The sequence below is a fragment of the Heteronotia binoei genome, chromosome 7, assembly GCF_032191835.1.
Source record: "Heteronotia binoei isolate CCM8104 ecotype False Entrance Well chromosome 7, APGP_CSIRO_Hbin_v1, whole genome shotgun sequence".
NCBI classification, from domain to species: Eukaryota; Metazoa; Chordata; class Lepidosauria; order Squamata; family Gekkonidae; genus Heteronotia; species Heteronotia binoei.
The window spans coordinates 99,621,120-99,639,790 of record NC_083229.1 but is presented as its reverse complement, the minus strand read 5'-3'; the positions used below and the strand labels follow the sequence as shown (position 1 = coordinate 99,639,790).

Below are 18,671 nucleotides of genomic sequence, written 5' to 3'. Positions count from 1 at the left end.
GGAATGTCAGACATGTGGCCCAGGGGCCAAATCAGGCCCCTGGAGGGCTCCTACCAGGCCCCTGAGAGACTGGCTGTCATCTGCTTCCTTCTCCCTCTCTCTTGCTTCCTTCTGCATCTCAGCTTGCTTTGCAAGGCTTGCTCAATCACACAGGAACTACAGAGCAAAGCCTCTATTTTCTCCATTGGTTGAGGCTCCTCCCCCTCCTGGTCCCCTGGGGAGGGAGGGAAAGAGCCAGAGCTTCCCTAGATCCCATGGGAGAAATACAAAGAAAGCACCTTTAAGACCCAACAAGTGCTAATGTTTTAAGCATGTATTATTTATTTATTTTTTAAAAAATCCTATCTTTAGTCATGTGTGTGTCCTTTAAAAAGTTTATATCTCTGCTCCCTAATCTTAAATAGGTACACACATGGCCCAGCCCAACATGGCCTGGCAAGGTTTCATTTATGTCAGATCCGGCCCTCATAACAAATGAATTTGACACCCCTGAGCTAGTCGATTCCTAGGTTTTGGATATCCCTGCTATAGATCAATGAAAATTTGTTCCTACGCAAAGGATAGCGGGAATTTAAAAAGTAAAGGTGGTCCCCTGTACAGCACCAGTTGTTTCCAACTCTGGGGTGACATTGCATCATGTTTTCTTGGCAGACTTTTTACAGGATGGGTTGCCATTGCCTTGGCCAGTCATCTACACTTTACACCCAGCAAGCTGGGTACTCATTTTACCAACCTCAGAAGGATGGAAGGCTGAGTCAACCTTGAGCCAGCTAACCAAACCCAGCTTCCACTGGGATCAAACTCAGGTCGTGAGCAGAGCTTGGACTGCAATACTGCAGTTTACCACTCTGCGCTACAGGGCTGTGTCACTGTACATTAAAAAAAAAACATAGCATTTGTAGATGCCAAATTATATTTAAAAGATTCTATCCAATAGAATAGTGAATTAAAATAAATTAAGAATAATTTTAGCTTGGATTTTCCAGGATTGTATCATCTTAGTTTCCTTGTGAGGATTTGCTTTGTTTTTATTGAATTTTCCAGTTTACTTCTAGCATGAGAAACTTGGGGGATGTGTGTTTGAAATATTACTCATGCTCTAATTCTGAATATTCAGTGTACTTCTCCATCACAGTAGACCTTTATTGGTCCCAACAGTGCATTCCCTTATGAATGCTTTAGCATGAAATGGAATTGAGGCAGATTTGGAGCTTTGGCTTTTACATTTTAAATTGGACTTATGTTCTCAAGAGGCAAGTGCACAGTTTTGTTTCCTTCTAGTAACAGTGATTTTCCAATCCCTGGGAGACATTGCTACAAGTACCGCCACAATATCAGTGCAAGTTATTAGCATTTGTATTATGTCACACATTTACTAGCTTGATGCTTGCTTAAGAATTTCTTTTAAAAAACACTCCTATTCTTTGGGGATTATTTTTCTATTTTGCTATTAGCGTTATTTACAGCTATCATAGTATCAAATGTGACATTGGCAGCATGGTAATTACCCCTTCTGGTTTCACGGAATTCTTCTGTATGAGAAACTGAAATTTATGTAAATAAAAGTGACTAATATTTATGGTCATTTGTATTATTCTAATATTTTATCTTGAGAGGTATAACTTTTTAAAAAAAAAATGATATTGTGATCTGCATAAAATCCTTAGAATGCCCAAATATGAACTTTTAAAAAACAAGTCTTGGCAAAATATATATTCACAATCTTGGCCAAATCCAGTGCAGCCACCAATGTGCTTTTTTTGCTCTATGCACATTTTAAAATCACATTGTGTTTTGAATATTTAAAAAAATTACCTCATGGAGGAACAGAGATTATTAAAAGCACTCTGACATTGGTCTTCACATTATATCATGATACAGTGAGGTTCTGACAAGGAGACACCTCCAGCAAGCAACAGCTGCAGTTGACCATACAAATGCTGGAAAGTGAAAGTATTTGAGCTTCACTCCATAGAAATACATTGCAGCTCACACAGAATTGCAAGGAAAATGCTGAATAAATTTTCCATTAAGGTATCTGGGCCCAGATGAACTACTTCTAGGGTAGTCTGTCTGGGCTCAGAGACTTAATGGAAATCCATTCCACATTTTCTTTGCAGCTTTGCAAGCCCAGAAGAGCTTCCTGCTGAAGCAGGCAAAGACAAGGCAGAAGCAGCTGGGAACTTTGGCAGCTTTGGAGCTTCAAAGGGGGAGGACAGGAGGGGGAGGAGAGGGAAGAAAAGAGCAGTGAGCCTGATTAAAGCCCCGTGCAGGCCAAGTGTGGCCCATGGGCTAGGAGGTTTAGTGTCTGTCTGGAAGCATCCTACCTGACTTTTAATGAGTGATAATTCAGATTCCAATGATACATACCAAATGATTGTTAGGTATACCAAATGATTATGTTAGGTATTTATAGTAGCATTTGGACTTCACAAGAAGAAATTCACCTCTTAGAAGTGTTAAGGTCATTTAAAATTATACCACACTTGCCATTAAAATATTCTATTAAGAGATAACTTGATACACTCCTTTTGAAAAAATCCAAAGGTCAAGAAAGATCATGACTGAGGGAGGTAGCATGGCTGCTTAGTTAAATATGGTGCATAGGCTGCTAAAGATTGCAAGTAGTCTTTGACTGCTTAGGGTTGATTAGTAAATCATTTTTCTATAAAGCCAGCAATATGCAGAGTCCTTCTTGATTATGAACTTCAGATGTGGTGATAGCTTGATATGTGCAGGTTTCATGCACAGAGAAAATGTTAATAGTGATGGAAAGGAAATCATGTCAAGGGATGAATATAATAGCCCTGCTGGATCAGACCAGTGATGCATCTAGTCCAAAACCCGTTACTATGGAGGATCATCAGAGACGGCACTGAGGTGGAGACCTTCCCCTGATGTTGCCTCCTAGAACTGGTATTCAGTGGTTTACTTCATTTAATGGCTATAGCTGGTTGACACTGATCCCTCCGTGAATCTGTGAGGGAATGGAGTCTCCTAAACCTTTATCCAATCTCATTACTCTAATAACCTGTACTTCCATCCATCATTAAGTCCATTGCCTAAGGCAGAGCAAGAGGCAGGGCCAGATTTGCCTTTCAAAATAGGCCCAGCCTAGGATTTCCCCAAATACAGTAGAGCTAGTCCCAAGAAGGAGTGTTAGGCTACATTAATCCACAAACTAAGTTTTATTTTGTTCAAGGAAGGAAAAGATCAAATATTCTTAGCCCGTGTATCTCTGACTGATTTCAATAGCTGAATGAAGGACACTGCTTCCTTTAATGAGGTCCCTGTCCTTGATGGCAAGGCTACTCAGTGCCAGAAGTAGTGAATAGGGTTCACTCCACTAGAACATAGTCCCAAGATTAAAGCTTGGACCCTAGAACTTATTGGAACTCATTCAGAATTAAGACATCTATCAGCATGACCCTGTCCTTGGTTTTGTATCTTTGTCATGCTCAGGCCTATAGCCAAGATTTGAAACATCAGGCGGCTTTTAAATTTCTTGGGGGGGGGGCACTTAATTAAAGTTGATTTAAAGATAATAATACAAATGAGAACGCAAATCAGGGGGGTGGGGTGGGGCTTTCAAAGGCTGGAATCTCCACCTGGCTCCTTCACCTTTAGTGCACTCCCACAGCAAAACCAGGCCAGTCTTTGACTACCCCCACCCCCCTGCAGACAGAAACATTATCTGGAGAATACAACCAGAGGGGAGGGCAGAGACAAGCAGGAGGACACAGTTATTTGCCCGTAGACAACACGTCCCTGCCCCACCCCAGTCAGTCTCTGCATGTTCCTTGTAGAAAGAGTCCTCTGTGGCTTTTGAGGGGAAACATGTCATGAATCCAATCCCGTCCCGCTCTTCTGAGGTCCTTGCCCTTTTTTAGGGTGCAGGGTGCAGTGTGAGATTCTTGCATCCCATGGGGACACAAGGCAGCTACCCAGAGCAGGCGGGTGAGCATTGGGCAGGTTCCAGGGTAGGGATGCTCTTTCCTGACTCCCCCTGTCCCCGAAGAGACTGAAGCCAGGTGTGGCAGGGGGAGGGAGCTGTTGGAGCACATCACAGAGGCTGGTTAAAATTGCTGGGAGTCAGGATGTGGGGCTGGGTTTGGGAAGGTGGTAAGCCCCTCTGACTTGCTCCCTCACCTTTCCTTCCTCCATTGTCAATGGGCTACTTCAGCACTTCCACTTGCTGGTGATGACGAGGCAACGCGAGCAAGGCCCCCTGCCTGCCACTCTGTTCACCCTTCTTAGTACTTGCGTGCTCCCAGTTGAACTGGAGAAAACCCCCTCCTCCTTCAGAAGCCTCCACTTTGCCTGTCTCTTCCCCACTGATGAACTAAGGCAACTGTTTTCCATATAAAGCAGTGCAGGCAACAGCAGTAGCGACACCAGCACCTCAGCCCTTTCCCACTGTGGCTACCCTGAAAAGCCACCACTGCCTTTCCCAATCCCCAAGTATGGGTGAGACTTGGGGAACAGGAGGCACTGCCACTGACTGCAGTGTGCTCCTTGCTGTTAGTCCTGCCGCAGCAACTGCCAAGAGGGAAGCTCAGGGGCCCTGCTGCCACGGGGATTCAGCCCAGAGTCAACTTGTCTACGGCAGAGAAGAAAGGGTCTGGCTCTAGGTCAGGGGGTGAAAGCCAGCTGGGGGGCACACTTCAAGGGCCTTCTCCAGAGCCTGAATTGGGGTGCCTTGGTAGAAAGTCTGGGGGGGGGCTTCAAAGCCCCCCTGCATAGCTACAGGCCTGGTCATGCTATGGTGGGATGTAATTATTAAGTATGTTGATCTTCCATTCTAAAATGGAAGGAATCTTCCCTTCTAAAACGTTTTCTAGATTTTGTTAGGTTATAGGGACAGTTGCTGTTTATTTTGACAGTACTTGGAGTTTGCAAGTAAGAAATCTCATGTGTAGGGTAAATTTGCTTCTTTTGATATCTTTTAATTGAATGTTTTAATTTTTTTTACTTTTTAGGTATCCAAGGTGATGTATTTTTACTTAGTCACTTTTTTTTAAGAGCAAATTACAAAGATGGTAAATCCTTCTGTATTGGTAATTTTTCTAATAGTTTTTATGAATTCCAAAGCTTGAATATTTACTGACAACACTTAGAGGATTTTTTAAAGCAGAGATTTCTTTTAGAATGGCAAATGAAAAACATTAACCCCCCCCCCCCCTTAAGCAGACTGTCTTACCAGAATATTGAAGAAAATAGTCAAATATTATGAGAAAAGAAATAACCCAATAAAAGTCAGATGTGTCCTTTTGGATCAGTGGTAAAAAGACAAAGACCAGCCCTTTAAGTCAGATACTGTAAACTGACCTTTGGAAAAAAAGAAGAGGTTTGAGTCATTTTCCACAAATGCTAATGGCCTAGAAAACATGTTTGTCGAGGGCTGGCAGAAGACTGCGGTGTTGCTACTAGCTCAGAATGTCCGTAATGACACTTTGATTCACAGATGTCTTCCATCTGTGCCTCTGAGGGCTGAGGTCAAAACTGCACCGGCAGGCAGGTAAGGCAGGGCTAAAGGTTTGATCCGTTTGTGATGGCTCCACTCACTCTGCATTTGTCTCTAAGGTATTGCAGCCCGGGGGGGACAGTCGGGCTCTGGTTCTACTCACTTCCTATTATCCATGTGACTTGTCTCCGCCACGCTGGAGTCACTTTGATTTGCCTGATGTACTGTTTGACAAAGCTGGGTGATAGCTGAAAAGTGGATCCAGCTGCTATGAAAAGCGCACACCTGACATGCCAGTCCTGGTGCGGGCACATCATGGGGAGCATTTTTTAATTCAATGTAATTTATGCATTCTTGCAGTCCTGTGTGTGCCTGGCCTGTCAGCCAGTGCCTAGATGAAGGCTGACAGTTGTCATCCAGGGCCTGAAGGTAGCCTCACATAATGACACATTAGACATACTAATGATGTTTTCCTCTGGCATAATGTTTACTTCTCAACTTTCCTTACTGCTCTCTTCTCCCTCCTCCTCTTTCTCTCCACCACAGGGATGCTTAGGACACAAACACGACAAGGAGACTATGTCTGTGTAGAGTGTGGAAAGGGATTTTCCCAGCCTAGCCACCTCAGGACCCACATGAGGTCTCACACAGGTACTTTTTCTTATCTATCCTCTGAGGGGGGTGGGGTGAGAGGGAGGAAGCCCCTACTAACACATTTTTAAATCTCTGGTGCTACCTAAAAGGATTTTTTAAAACCTCATTTACTAGCATTTTTAAAATGTGGATCAGTATCCCCCTCTCCCCCTTTTGTTTCATATACTGGATTCCTCTCCACTTCTCATGCACATGGTTGTGTTGCAATTGAGACAAACCACTTCACAGATTTAAAAACATTTTAATTAGAGAGCAGAATACTCTTGAATGAGTATGCTAATGAATTCTATTGCCACCAGCACAAATTGAAATCAAAGAATCCTTTTGATCAAAACGTAAAGCTTTGTTTTTCTTTCTCCTTACAGTGCACTGAAAGAGGGCTTTTTCTTTATTTCAAATGAGCCCCAAATCCTCCTCAAACTGGATTTTTCAGTCTCTCCCTCAGCCTTATTTAAGCTGGAATATGATATACTGTGGAGAACATAGTAAACCTACCAATGTGTCAAGATACCTCAGTAGCACTGTATGAGACAGTAAGACTAGAATGTTCACTTTATATAAAAAAAGTGTGAATGGCATCATACATAAGGCAGTCTGATGCAAAATGACAGAGGCCAAATGGTAAGTAATTCAAAAAGAGGGTCCCTTTACACATACACTGATAATTAATGTTGTCAGTGATTGCTTTCTTCAGCACTGAAGTCTGAATTAAAAAGGGCAGTGGCCTTAGGCTGCCATTAGCACACTCTCTTACAGTAAGTGTTACGGTAAATTGGTATTTTCCAGCTATGGGCAAGGAGCTGGTGTTGTCTCCCCCCCCCCCCCCATCCCGGTGGTTAATCTGTAATGGACTCAAATAATGTACGCACACTAACCAAGCTTGAATGTACATCTGTTAACAAGCCCCCTTGTTCCCACAGTGGTATTTGAGTCTAATGGACTCCGAGGTACTGAAGTTCACACCACCTCCGCAGATGCCCCAAAACAAGTATGTTTTACAATTAATTGGGTATTTGGTTTTTAATGTGGTAGCTGGGTAAAAAAAAAAAAAAAGTTGCATAGTGATACTCATCAGTAAAGCACTGACTCTTTAGGTAGCTAGAGCATAAACCGTAATAATGCTGTATTTGGGTTTTTTGATCCAAAAATATATGGGAGTCCTTTACATAAGAGAGGAAATTTATTAGATAACATGTAAAAAAAAAATGTTACTGCTATATTGAGGGGAGGAGTCAGGGGAAGGTAATGTGTAAATTGCACATCATAATATATACAATTGACATACTGATCTCACTAAATCTACCCACTTCTCTGGTTTCTTCAGTGCGGCAACTGTATAGTTAATCTGTAGTCTGTGTTTTTCTGAAGAGTATTCTTATTGCACTGTTGCGGACTTCCTATCTTTGAAAGGTGCTTACCTTTCGATCTCTGTGGACTCTGTGTGGTGGTGTGTGTTCCTGTTTTCAGCACAGTGTTTTCCTCTCTTGACAAGCACTTGGCTGTTCTCTGAATTTCCTTACGTTCACCGGTGCTCCCAGCTGTCCTGGACATTGTATTTCTTACTGTTTCTTCCTTCCTTGGAGCTTTTAATTATTTCATGTCTGTTCCAGTCCACTTATTTTCCCCCCTTCCCACAACCCCCACCCCAATCTAGTACAAGCAGGTTCAAATGCCATTTTAAGTTAATGAAGAACAAGGAAAAAGGGGGGGAGGTGTCAGAAAATTTCTTTGGCTAAAAATGAATCTTTGTTGTAAGCAGTGGACTGGTTAGGACTGGACTATGGGGTAAGTATCTAGTGCCATAAAGATCCAAACAAGATGTGACAGCATCTAATTGCTGCCATGAGGACACTGCCACCATGTTAAAATCTTTTAAAAATGCCCTGTGGTATGATATTGATAGAGCCCATGCAGTGCTTTTGTGCCCCTCTGTTGCCTTTACAACTGCTGAAATAGCCATGAGAGAATGCGGCTGTTTTGGCACCTGATAAGGCATGGTGGGAGGAAGAGGAGAGTGCTTCAGCCTGCAGCACTGTGGACCTAGTCAGGATCAGATCCTCATAGCATTTTTGAATTACCGTATTTTTCGCACCATAAGGCGCTCCGGATGATAGGGCGCACCTTCCTCCTGGGGGGCGATCCGCTGCCTCCGCCTCTGATCACGTCGCTTCCCCCGCGCCTGCCTGCCTGGCTCCAGCTTCTTCCAGCAAGCGCTGGGATCGCTCCACGTGGCCCCACTGCAAACCCAATGCTTCGCGAGCGCCGGCTGTGGAGAGGGCAGCGTGCTTCCTCCTTGCCTGCCTGCTGGCTCCAGCTCTGACCCAGTGCTTCGCAAGTGCCGGCTGTGGAGAGGGCAGTGTGCTTCCTCCTTGCCTGCCTGCTGGCTCCAGCTCTGACGCTTACAGCAAGCGCCAGGATTGCTCCCTCCACCCTCCGATCCCAGCGCTTGCTTTAAGCATCAGAGCTGGAGCCAGGCAGGCAGGCAAGGAGGAAGCACCAGCCCCCTCCGCAAACCCAGCGCTTCGCGAGCGCCGGCTGTGGAGAGGGCAGCGTGCTTCCTTCTTGCCTGTCTGCCTGGCTCCAGCTCTGATGCTTAAAGCAAGCGCTGGGATCGGATGGCGGAGAGAGCGATCCTGGCGCTTGCTGTAAGCGTCAGAGCTGGAGCCAGCAGGCAGGCAAGGAGGAAGCACGCTGCCCACTCCACAGCCTGCGCTCGCGAAGCGCTGGGTTTGCGGTGGGGCCACGTGGAGCGATCCCAGCGCTTGCTGGAAGAAGCTGGAGCCAGGCAGGCGCGGGGGAAGCACCGGGATCGGAGGCAGAGGCAGCGGATTGCCCTCCCGCCGGAGGAAAGTACGTACCTTCACTCCATAAGACGCACACACTTCCCCCCACTTTTTTTGGGGGGGGGGGAAGTGCGTCTTATGGTCAAAAAAATACGGTACTTTAAAATGGTGTTGGCATCCTCCTAGTGGCCATAAGAAGATGATGATGATATTGGATTTATATCCCGCCCTCCACTCTGAATCTCAGAGCGGCTCACAATCTCCTTTACCTTCCTCCCCCACAACAGACACCCTGTGAGGTGGGTGGGGCTGAGAGGGCTCTCACAGCAGCTGCCCTTTCAAGGACAACCTCTACCAGAGCTGGCTGGCTCAAGGCCAGCAAGTGCAAGTGGAGGAGTGGGGAATCAAACCCAGTTCTCCCAGATAAGAGTGGTCACACTTAACCACTACATCAAACTGGCTCAGTGTTGAGTCTAGTTTGGCTCTAAGTTTCTAGTTGGAAGGGTATCATACAAACCCAAGTCATCCTTGATAGATTGAACACACATAGCAGCTTCTTATAATATAGAGGAGTTGCACCTTGAGGACTTCAGCATATTAGAACAGGTGTTTAAGCACTATTACATAACAAGAATATGGAATAAGGAACTGTTTTCCTGTACACATACTGTAATTGAAGGAAGGTGCTGTACACATGTTGTACCATAGAGATGTCTCTCAAACAGCTTCCTTGGGCCAAATAACGCATGCCCCAGCCACACCAAGGGAATTGTTGGTATCAGGTCAAGTATTTCCATGCTCTTTGTCAGAAACTATCAGGAATGGTCCTTGAGAATTTGAAAGCTCTCAATGTTTTAATAATAAACAATTCTAAAATACTTTGAATATTGGTAAATGCAATGTAAATGTTAAGGCCTGTGTATTGCAACTTTTCTGTATCCAACCATAAACAACCAGAATGCCTGGGAAGCTCCAAAGCAAAGTAAGACAGAGACTGCTGTTGGGCTCTGTAAACAAAATCAGATTAATTTGATCAGGATTCAGATATATTAATTATAAGGAAACTTCTGTATTTGCTGGAAAGCAGTGAATATTTAAAGAATGGGACATGATAAGCATTGACATAATGTAATAGCAAAAGAGGCAAAAATATAGGGTGCGATTTCTGCCTAGTTTGCTTAAGCGCAGCATGAGTTGGTGGGTTTTAAGCAGTCTTTCTTTGCTAAATTACACTTTATGGATTAGATTTAGTGATCTTTGGTTACAAGGACTGTGGATCTTTGCCTTCTGCTTTTCCTAGCACTACTTTCTGATTCCTGGAGTCATGGGAACCACAGGGGACTAATGTAGGTTGGTGGTAAGGTTCCCAGGTCCTTACTTGTAGCTTGTTGCAGGGCTCCACCCCTCAGAAGCAACATTTTTGACACAATGACATCGCACAGAAGTAACAACCAGAGCATCCCCACTCAACATCCCCAGCATGATGACCTGACTTCCACATGATGCCATTATTTTGGGGTGTCACTGTTCAGGGGTGAGATTTCCCCCATTGGCTAGCTGACTGGTGGCAGGGAAAAGCCTTCCCAAGCGGGGGATCCCCCACTCAGACCTGGGGTCTAGCAACCCTAGTTAGGGGGGTTGTGTTGATGAGGAAGAAGGGAAGAAAATCACTTCTGTCTTTTACAAGTGCTCTGTTTATGGAATAGGGAGGTGAGATTATTGTGTCCCCTTCTTCCTCCTCAGTGCTGCCCCCTGACCCGGTGGCTGTCAGTTCAACTGCATCTTGTAACCAAGGAAATCAACTAACCTAGGTTGGAAAGGAATCCTTGTGAGAGATAAACAGGAAAGCTCTGCATTCAACAGTATATTCCTTCATATTAGTGCAGAATAGTTTTCCTGAAATTATTGATTCACCACATTTCTGCAAAGTACAACTCTGATGGAAACGTTGACAGAAGGTGGAATTACTTTAGATCTCTGTGAACTAGCCAATGTGCATCTTTGAGCTTGTTATATAACTGCTATTCATTGTCAGTTTTCTGTGCAGTCCCATTCTGTGCACATTCACAAGCCTGCTGATCGGTAGGTATACAGGTTTTAGCCTCCAGTTGGTGCTGTGTGCAGGAGCTAAATCTTGTCCCCTCCCATAGCCATGTGCTCCCCCACAGCAGTGTCACTTACCCTCAGTTCCTTTTCTGCTGCCGACAAAGTATGTTGTGTCTTTTCTGCCTCCCGTGTTTTATGGCTGAAGTTGGCACAGAAGGCTCTGTTCAAGAAATGCAACTGCTGCGGTGCAAAGATGATACAGACCAAAAACCATGATCTGTGTTTTTCTGTCTCTGGGAGGGTCATTCCACCTCCTTATGTAGGATGTCTAAAATTTGCCCCCAAGGCCTGAGGGGACAGGGCTCTCAAGGCTGTCCTCTGGGAGAAAGCCCCCAAGGCTTCAGAACCCTCAATGTCTAAGAACAAGCCTTCAGAACAACTTATTTATTTAGCAAATTTGTAGTCCACCCTTTCCCAAGATGGACTCAGGGCAGATTACAACACAATAAAACAGTTAAAATCACACAGTAAAACAGTTTAAAAAAGTAAACAGTTAAAACCATTAAATAAAAATGAAATAAGGTGGTGTCGGTGGTATAAACGTCATTCACAGATTAAGACACAGGAATCATAGGTGTCTTGTCTTGTCTTGCTCAGCTTCACCTAGCAATGGGCTGGGCTTAGCTCATCTTCACCATCCCACAAGCAGGCTTCTTTAGAGCCACCAGATAAGAAAGCCACGAAGGGGAAGGACAAGCCAAAGTCCTCTGCTGCCCGTACTGCTCCAACTCTGGAACCTGGTCTCTGCTCAGGGTCCTATTCGACCCTCAGCTCTGTCCTCCCCACTGACCTCCCTCTCTGAGGTAGAGCTGGATCAGGAGTTACCATCTGGCCAGCTGGTTCCTTCTGCTGAAACAGAGCAATTTGCATCCTGGCCTCTTCGTCCTTCTAATGTGAAGTGGCTCGCGGACCTGTACCATATGTTGTTCACTGGAGTGAGACAGGAATTATCACAGGGATTGGGCCCATCTGAGTATGGCTATGATCATCCTCACTACCCTTCAGCACCACTTTCAGTCTGGCCTGTCTCTCCAGTAACTGATGTATAAGTAGAGAGGGCTTCCGATTCTGAGGCTTCAAATCCAGGTCCTGATGAACAAGTTGCTGACACCTTGGCCCCCTCACCCACTGAGAACTTTAAAATGTATGATGAGTCGATGTTTTAAATGGCAGTCTCTTGAAATAGACATCTTGACCATCGACTCCAAACCCAAGCATAAGACCTTGAACAAGCTTTGTTCAGTCTCACCCAGCACCATCATCTTCCCTGTTTTAGAGGACCTGAATTATATCATTTGGCAAGTTTGGCAATGCCCGGCCTCTACACAGTGCCAAGTGAGTGGAGCAATTCTGTTAGGTCAAGAAAGAACCCTTCAGCTACTTCCCCACGCATTCTCCTCCTCTTCACTTGTTTTGGAGAGGGAGATCACCGGGGGGGAGGGGTCCCCAACAGGGTCCTTCAGCATACAAACAGTGCCCCTATGCAGACAATTCTAGCACCCTTATCAGAGAGACTACAGATATACCCCCTCTGTGAGAGCTCAGTATCCTCAGTACAAATTACAGAATTCCTTAGCATGGGATTTTATTTTGCTCAAGGCTGTGTTTCACCATAACCTCCACAGACTTCACATAACCTTGTTGATAGGGGATCAGGATTAGAGTTTTCCCAAGATGTTTAAGATGTTCTCTTTAACTCTTGTAAGTCATCCACTAGGCACTCTTATGCTTTTAAGTGGACCCACTTTTCTTCATGGTGTAGGGACAGGGAGAGCTCTCTCCATAAGACACCTCTAGCCCAGGTCCTTGAATATATAACACATTTGAAAAGTGTGGGTTTAAGTTTCTCTTCCTTCAGAGTGCACCTTGCTGCCATCTCCTCCCTCCATGATGGTGTGAAAGGTATTTCTCTTTTCTCTCACTCCTTTACGAAATGTTTCCATGGGACCCTGTCGTTCCCTAGGGGTCCCTCTCTTTAGTGTTAGCCACACTAATGCAGAAGCCCTTTGAGTCCCTTGTTATGTCCAGTAGCTTTGTGCAGCATTATGCTTTAGATGTCGCTGCCAGAAGAGAAACTGAATTTAGGAACACTGTTTTACACTCCTTGTTCAAATAGGTGAGCATATTTTTTTCCACCTCCTATTTAAGCTTGCTAGAATCCCCCATGTGGGACTGCACAGAAGATCAATGATGAAAACAGGATTGCTTACCTGTAATTGTTGTTCATCAAGCATCTTCTGTGCAGGCACACATACCTTGTGCAGGGATAAATAACCTGCCCCACTATATGCTCTCAGCAGCATGGAGGAACTGAGGGTGAGGGGTGCTATGCAGGGGCATGTGGCTGTGGGCAGGGACAAGCTTTTGGCTCCTGCATACAGTGCTAAAAACTGTACCTACTGATTGGCAGGCCTGCACATGAACAGTTCCCATGTGTGCCTGCAGAGAAGACGCTTGATAAACAGTTACAGGTAAGCATCCTGTTTTCTCTTGCATTTATTTAGAGGTAGAATTTGAAGCATTTGCTGTTAACCAGCATATATATCATACAAGACAAATACTTTTGTGAGAATTTTCTCAAGGTCTAGAGAAGCACCATGTGAATCGGACTTTCAGAGTAGATATGAAGGAACAGAGACATTGTAAAAACTTACCTTAGTATTGCATTGGGTTTTTCCATTGTATAAGTTTTTCTTGAAAGCAGAAATTTAGAATTTAGAAAGCAGTATTTAGAATAAATTCTAAATAACTTAACAAGGCCAGGAGGTGTCAAAGTCACAGGGTGGTTACAGTCCTTTCTGTACAGGTTCTAGGTGCTTGACTCTCTGCAGGACTCAGTGTTCCATCTCTTCTTTGTCACAGCTGTACTTTCTTTTCATATTATGTGTCTTGCCTTTCCCAGTGTGGTTTTGGTAATTAAAATGCAAACATTAACCGTGTCTCCAGTCATCTTTATTACTGCTGTAAACAATAGTGCACTCTTTCCTTAGTCTCACTTTCTTCTTTATTCTCAAAGGCAGGGAGGGGATTTCAGTGCCTCCATCAGACTGGTAGTGCCACTGTTTCTCTGTTAAAAGCATCTTTCTTATTTTAACTGGAGAAAGGATGGTTCAGCTAGAATTAGATCGTTGAACAATTATGGCTCAATCATGTGGGTATGATTGTGTTGCTATCATGTCTGAGAATCTTGATGAACTGTGCAAGTCCTGATCAGTCCAACTGTATGAACAAATTCATACAGTTATTGGGTAGTTCTAGACAGATTTTAATGATCCAGTTGTCAGAAGGAAAAGCTTCAAAGTTCACTAAGATCTGCAATTCTCAGTTGTCAACCCAAGTACTATGCCAGGGTTCCCCAAACATATTGCCCATAGGTACTAGGGCTTCACAGGCACCTGCTGTGTGTTTCAGGAGAGTATGCAGCCCAGTTGAGGAATTTGAACCACTAGCTGGCTGTGATAGTCGAGTGAGCATTTTGAGAGAAAAGTCTGGATTTTGTGAAGAGGCCCTTGTGCTTCCTACCAAACCCAAGATGCTCTTTTAAAAATAAATATGTACAAGCATTAAAATAAATAATCTAATGTTAATGCTGTCCTCAAAAACTTTCCAATGAGAAATATGAAAAAATAATTGAAATAATTTCATAATAGAAGAGTAGCTTTTGCTTAGATATTCTTCAGAAAAGATTTTTTAGAATACATTCTGGCTGTAGTGTTGAATATACTTATCCAAACTGTTATCTAAGCATGTAAGTATGAGAGAGAATAGAACAATGAGATCAAAAGAGAAATGCAGCAAAAATACTACGAAATCTTATTTTTTGACATTTTTTCCCCTCACAGTTAAGTGTCGATGTATATTAAAGTAGCAAGGAATCAAATCCCCATCATATGTATAATGAAACTAACAACTTCAGTATCTTCTGTAAAAAGCCCTGTTTATGACATTTCAGTATGGAATAATGCCACATTATTCTTTCTGTGAGCTTTTGAATATCTCTGTTTGTTTCTGATTATTGCAAATATTATTTTAAAATAGTTACGTGGAGTCTGAGAATTCCAATAGTCAACACACAATGAGCGAAGAAATGACCATTTATCTTCCAACAGCTCTTAATATTTTAGTACAAACAACATACTAAAGTAGAACTATGTGTTGTAGTGCTATTTTCAATCATGGATGATGCCTAGACAAAGCAAACCACATCCCAGCAACTTTTAATTTTTAAGCTTAATTTGCACACATCATTAATTGTTTCCATTATGGGACGCTGAAGAGAACTGGTATTGTTTCATAGACCTCGAGTTTTTTAGGCCCCCTTTTTTCCACATTGCGCCAAAAGTATTCTACATATATGTGCAATTGCACAGATTCAATAGTATTTTAAAATGATAGGGAGCACACCCTCCCAATAATACCACTGTGTAAGTGGGGCTACACAATGAGAGAGCAATGCAAAGAAATGCAACAAGATAATACAGATATATCTCAGAGATGTCATTATGTTACAAATTGTTGTGATTCCAAAGACCAGGGCCATAGCCAGGATCTGGAAGGTCGGGCAGCATATAATTTTTTTGGGGGGTGGGGGCCCTGGCACCCCACATAACTTCCCTTTCCTCACTCTCCCCCCCTCCCTCCCTGCTGCTCTTGTCACCGGCCTCCCTTTCCCGCCACTAAAATAGAGAACAGGGTGGAGGTGAAAGCAGCCCCCAGCTTCCGGCATGAGTTAAAGGGACTGCTGACCAACCGAGACTTTAACGCACTGGAGACTGGGGGCTGCTTCTGTCCCTGGCCTCGTTCACTATTTTAGTGACGGGGAAGGGAGGGTGGTGACCAGAGTGGCAGGGAGAGCCACTCTCTCACCAGCCTTCCTTCCACGCCACTAAAATAGAGCATGGGGTCAGGAGCAGAAGCAGCCCCCAGCTGATACGTGGGCCCTTTAACAAGAGCGGGGTGCTGGGAGCTGCTTCTGCCCCCGGCTTCATGTGCTATTTTAGTGGTGTGGAAGGGAGGCTGGTGAGAGAGTGGCTCTCCCTGCTGCTCTGGTCACCGCCCTCCCTTCCTGGCACTAAAAGAGTGAGCGACCGGGAACAGATGCAGACCCCAGTCTCCGGTGCGTTAAAGGGCCTGTGGATCAGCTGGGGGCTGCTTCTTCTCCTGGCCCCATGTGCTGTTTTAGTGGCATGGAAGGAAGTCTGGTGAGAGAGCGGCTCTCTCTGCTGCTCTCGTTGCTGCCCTCCCTTCCCGTCACTAAAATAGCACACGGGCTGGGGGCAGAAGCAGCTCCCAGCCCCCAACAGCTCTGTGGGCCCTCTAACTCAGGCGGGGTGCTGGGGGCTGCTTTTGCCCTCGACCCTGCATGCTCTTTTAGCATCGGGAAGTAAGGGCAGCGACAAGAACAGCAGGGAGAGTTGCTCTGGCTGCTGACCTTCCTTCTCTGCTGGTGGGGAGCAGAAGCGTTGGTGGGGAGCAGAAGCAGCAGTCAGCACCCCCCCCCATGAGTTAAAGGGCCCGCCAATCAGTTGATTGGTGGGCCCTTTAACTCAGGCAGGAGGCCTGGGCTGCTTCTGGTGCCAGCCCCACGAACGACCTCTCCATCACCAAATCGCTCGTGGGGCTAGTGGCAGCTCCTGCCAACATGGCTGAGGCCCTGGGGGCTCCTTGGAGCCCTGGAGTCAGGGGGCTTTGGCAAGAAGTTAGGAGGCTGTGCCCCCACAGGCTGCCTCGTAGCTATGGGCCTGCCAAAGATAAGACTAAAATGGAAGGCTGCTCATCTTAAAATCTCATGATAACTGAATTATTGCACACACATTTTTAAGCATCAGAATTTTGTTTTGTATATCAAAAGGTCTTTGTCAGTGTGGTTAAAGAGTCAGACTGGAAGCTGGAAGACCCAAGTTTAAATCCCCACTCTGCCATGGAAGCTTGCTGGGTGACCTTGGGTAGGCACTAACACACACACAGCCCAACCTACCTCACGGGGTTGTTGTGGAGATAAACAATGTGAGTTGAATTGGGGGAATAGAAGGGTGTAAATGAAATAAAGAACAGAAGAAGAGCTCTGCTGGATCAGACCAGTAGTCTATTCCAGCATCCTTCTCAGAAAGCGACCAGCCAGTTCTACTGGAAGTCCAACAGCAGAGCATAGAGGCCAAAACTTTCCCCTGATTTTGATTCAAAAGTTTACTGCCTCTGAACATGAAGGTTCCCTTTGGTCACCATGGCTGGTAGCCAGTGGTACCTATCCTCCATGAATCTGTCTAATCCCCTTTTTATATCTATGGCCATTACTACATCTCGCTGCAATTTCCACAGCTTAATCACTCCTTATGCAAAGAAGTATTTCCTTTTATGCATCTTGAATTTACTGCTCATCAGTTTAATTGGTAGTATTTTGGGAGAGGGAGAAAACTCTCTTCACTCTGTGCATAATTATATAAACCTCTTCTATGTCCCCTCACAGTCATCTCATTTCTAAACTGCGAAGCCCCAGACTCTTCAGCCTTTTCTCATGAGGAAGGTGCTCTAGCCCCCAGTCATCTCAGTTGGCCTCTTTTGTACTTTTGCCACCCTGTGGTGAGATATGATGACCAGAACTGTACACAGTATTCCAAATGACGTTGCACCAGAGAACTATACAGGGGTATTATAATATTGGCTGTTTCATTTTCAATCCCTTTTTAAAATAATCCCCAACATAGAGTTTGCCTTTTTTTTACAGCTGCAGCACACTTTCATTGAGCTATGTACTCCAAGCTCATGATCTTTTTCCCTCTCAGTCTCAGCAGATTCAGACACTATTAGCATATATTTGAAGCTGGGATTTGTTCTAGTTCCTTACTGAACTTCATTTGCCACATTGCTGTCCACTCACACAGTTTGTGGTAATCCTTCCAGAGCTTTTCACAGTCATCCATGATTTTCACCATCCTGAATAATATTACGCAGGGCTTTTTTGTAGAAAAAGCCGAGCAGGAACTTAATATTAGCCACACACCCCTGATATCACCATTGTTTAACACAGGGCTTTTTTTGTAGAAAAAGCCCAGCAGGGATTCATTTGTATATTAGGCCACACCCATGGATGCCAAGCCAGCTGAAACTGCATTCCTGTGTGCTCCTGCTTAAAAAAAAAGTCATGATATTGTCATCTACAAACTAGTTCCTGATATGTGCAAAAAGGATCTAGGGGTCTTAGTGGATCATACACTGAACATGAGTAAACAGTGTGATGCGGTGGCTAAAAAAGGCAAAGACAAATGCAGTTTTGGGCTGTATCAACAGAAGTATAGTGTCCAGATCACGTGATGTGATGGTATCACTTTACTCTGCTCTGGTAAGACCTCACCTGGAGTATTGTGTTCAGTTTTGGGCACCACATTTTAAGAAGGATATAGACAAGCTGGAATGGGTCCAGAGGAGGGCGACAAAGATGGTGAGGGGTCTGGAGACCAAGTCCTGTGAGGAAAGGTTGAAGGAGCTGGGGATGTTTAGCCTGGAGAGGAGGCGGCTGAGAGGTGATATGATCGCCATCTTCAAGTACTTGAAGGGCTGTCATATAGAGGATGGTGTGGAATTGTTTTCTGTGGCCCCGGGAGGTAGAATCAGAACCAATGGGTTGAAATTAAATCAAAAGAATTTCTGGCTCAACATTAGGAAGA

At 44.6% G+C, this 18,671-nt stretch overlaps 1 protein-coding gene across 3 annotated transcripts in view; it reads left to right on the top strand.

The window, feature by feature from the left end:
- ZNF516 (zinc finger protein 516) overlaps window positions 1-18,671 on the top strand; it is a 146,044-nt gene that overhangs the window by 119,431 nt on the left and 7,942 nt on the right. For all 3 annotated transcript variants that reach the window (XM_060244085.1, XM_060244084.1, XM_060244086.1), the window contains exons 4-5: window positions 6,011-6,115; window positions 7,039-7,106. In XM_060244085.1, the coding sequence (XP_060100068.1) occupies window positions 6,011-6,115; window positions 7,039-7,106 (173 nt within the window). The remainder of the gene's footprint in view (window positions 1-6,010; window positions 6,116-7,038; window positions 7,107-18,671) is intronic.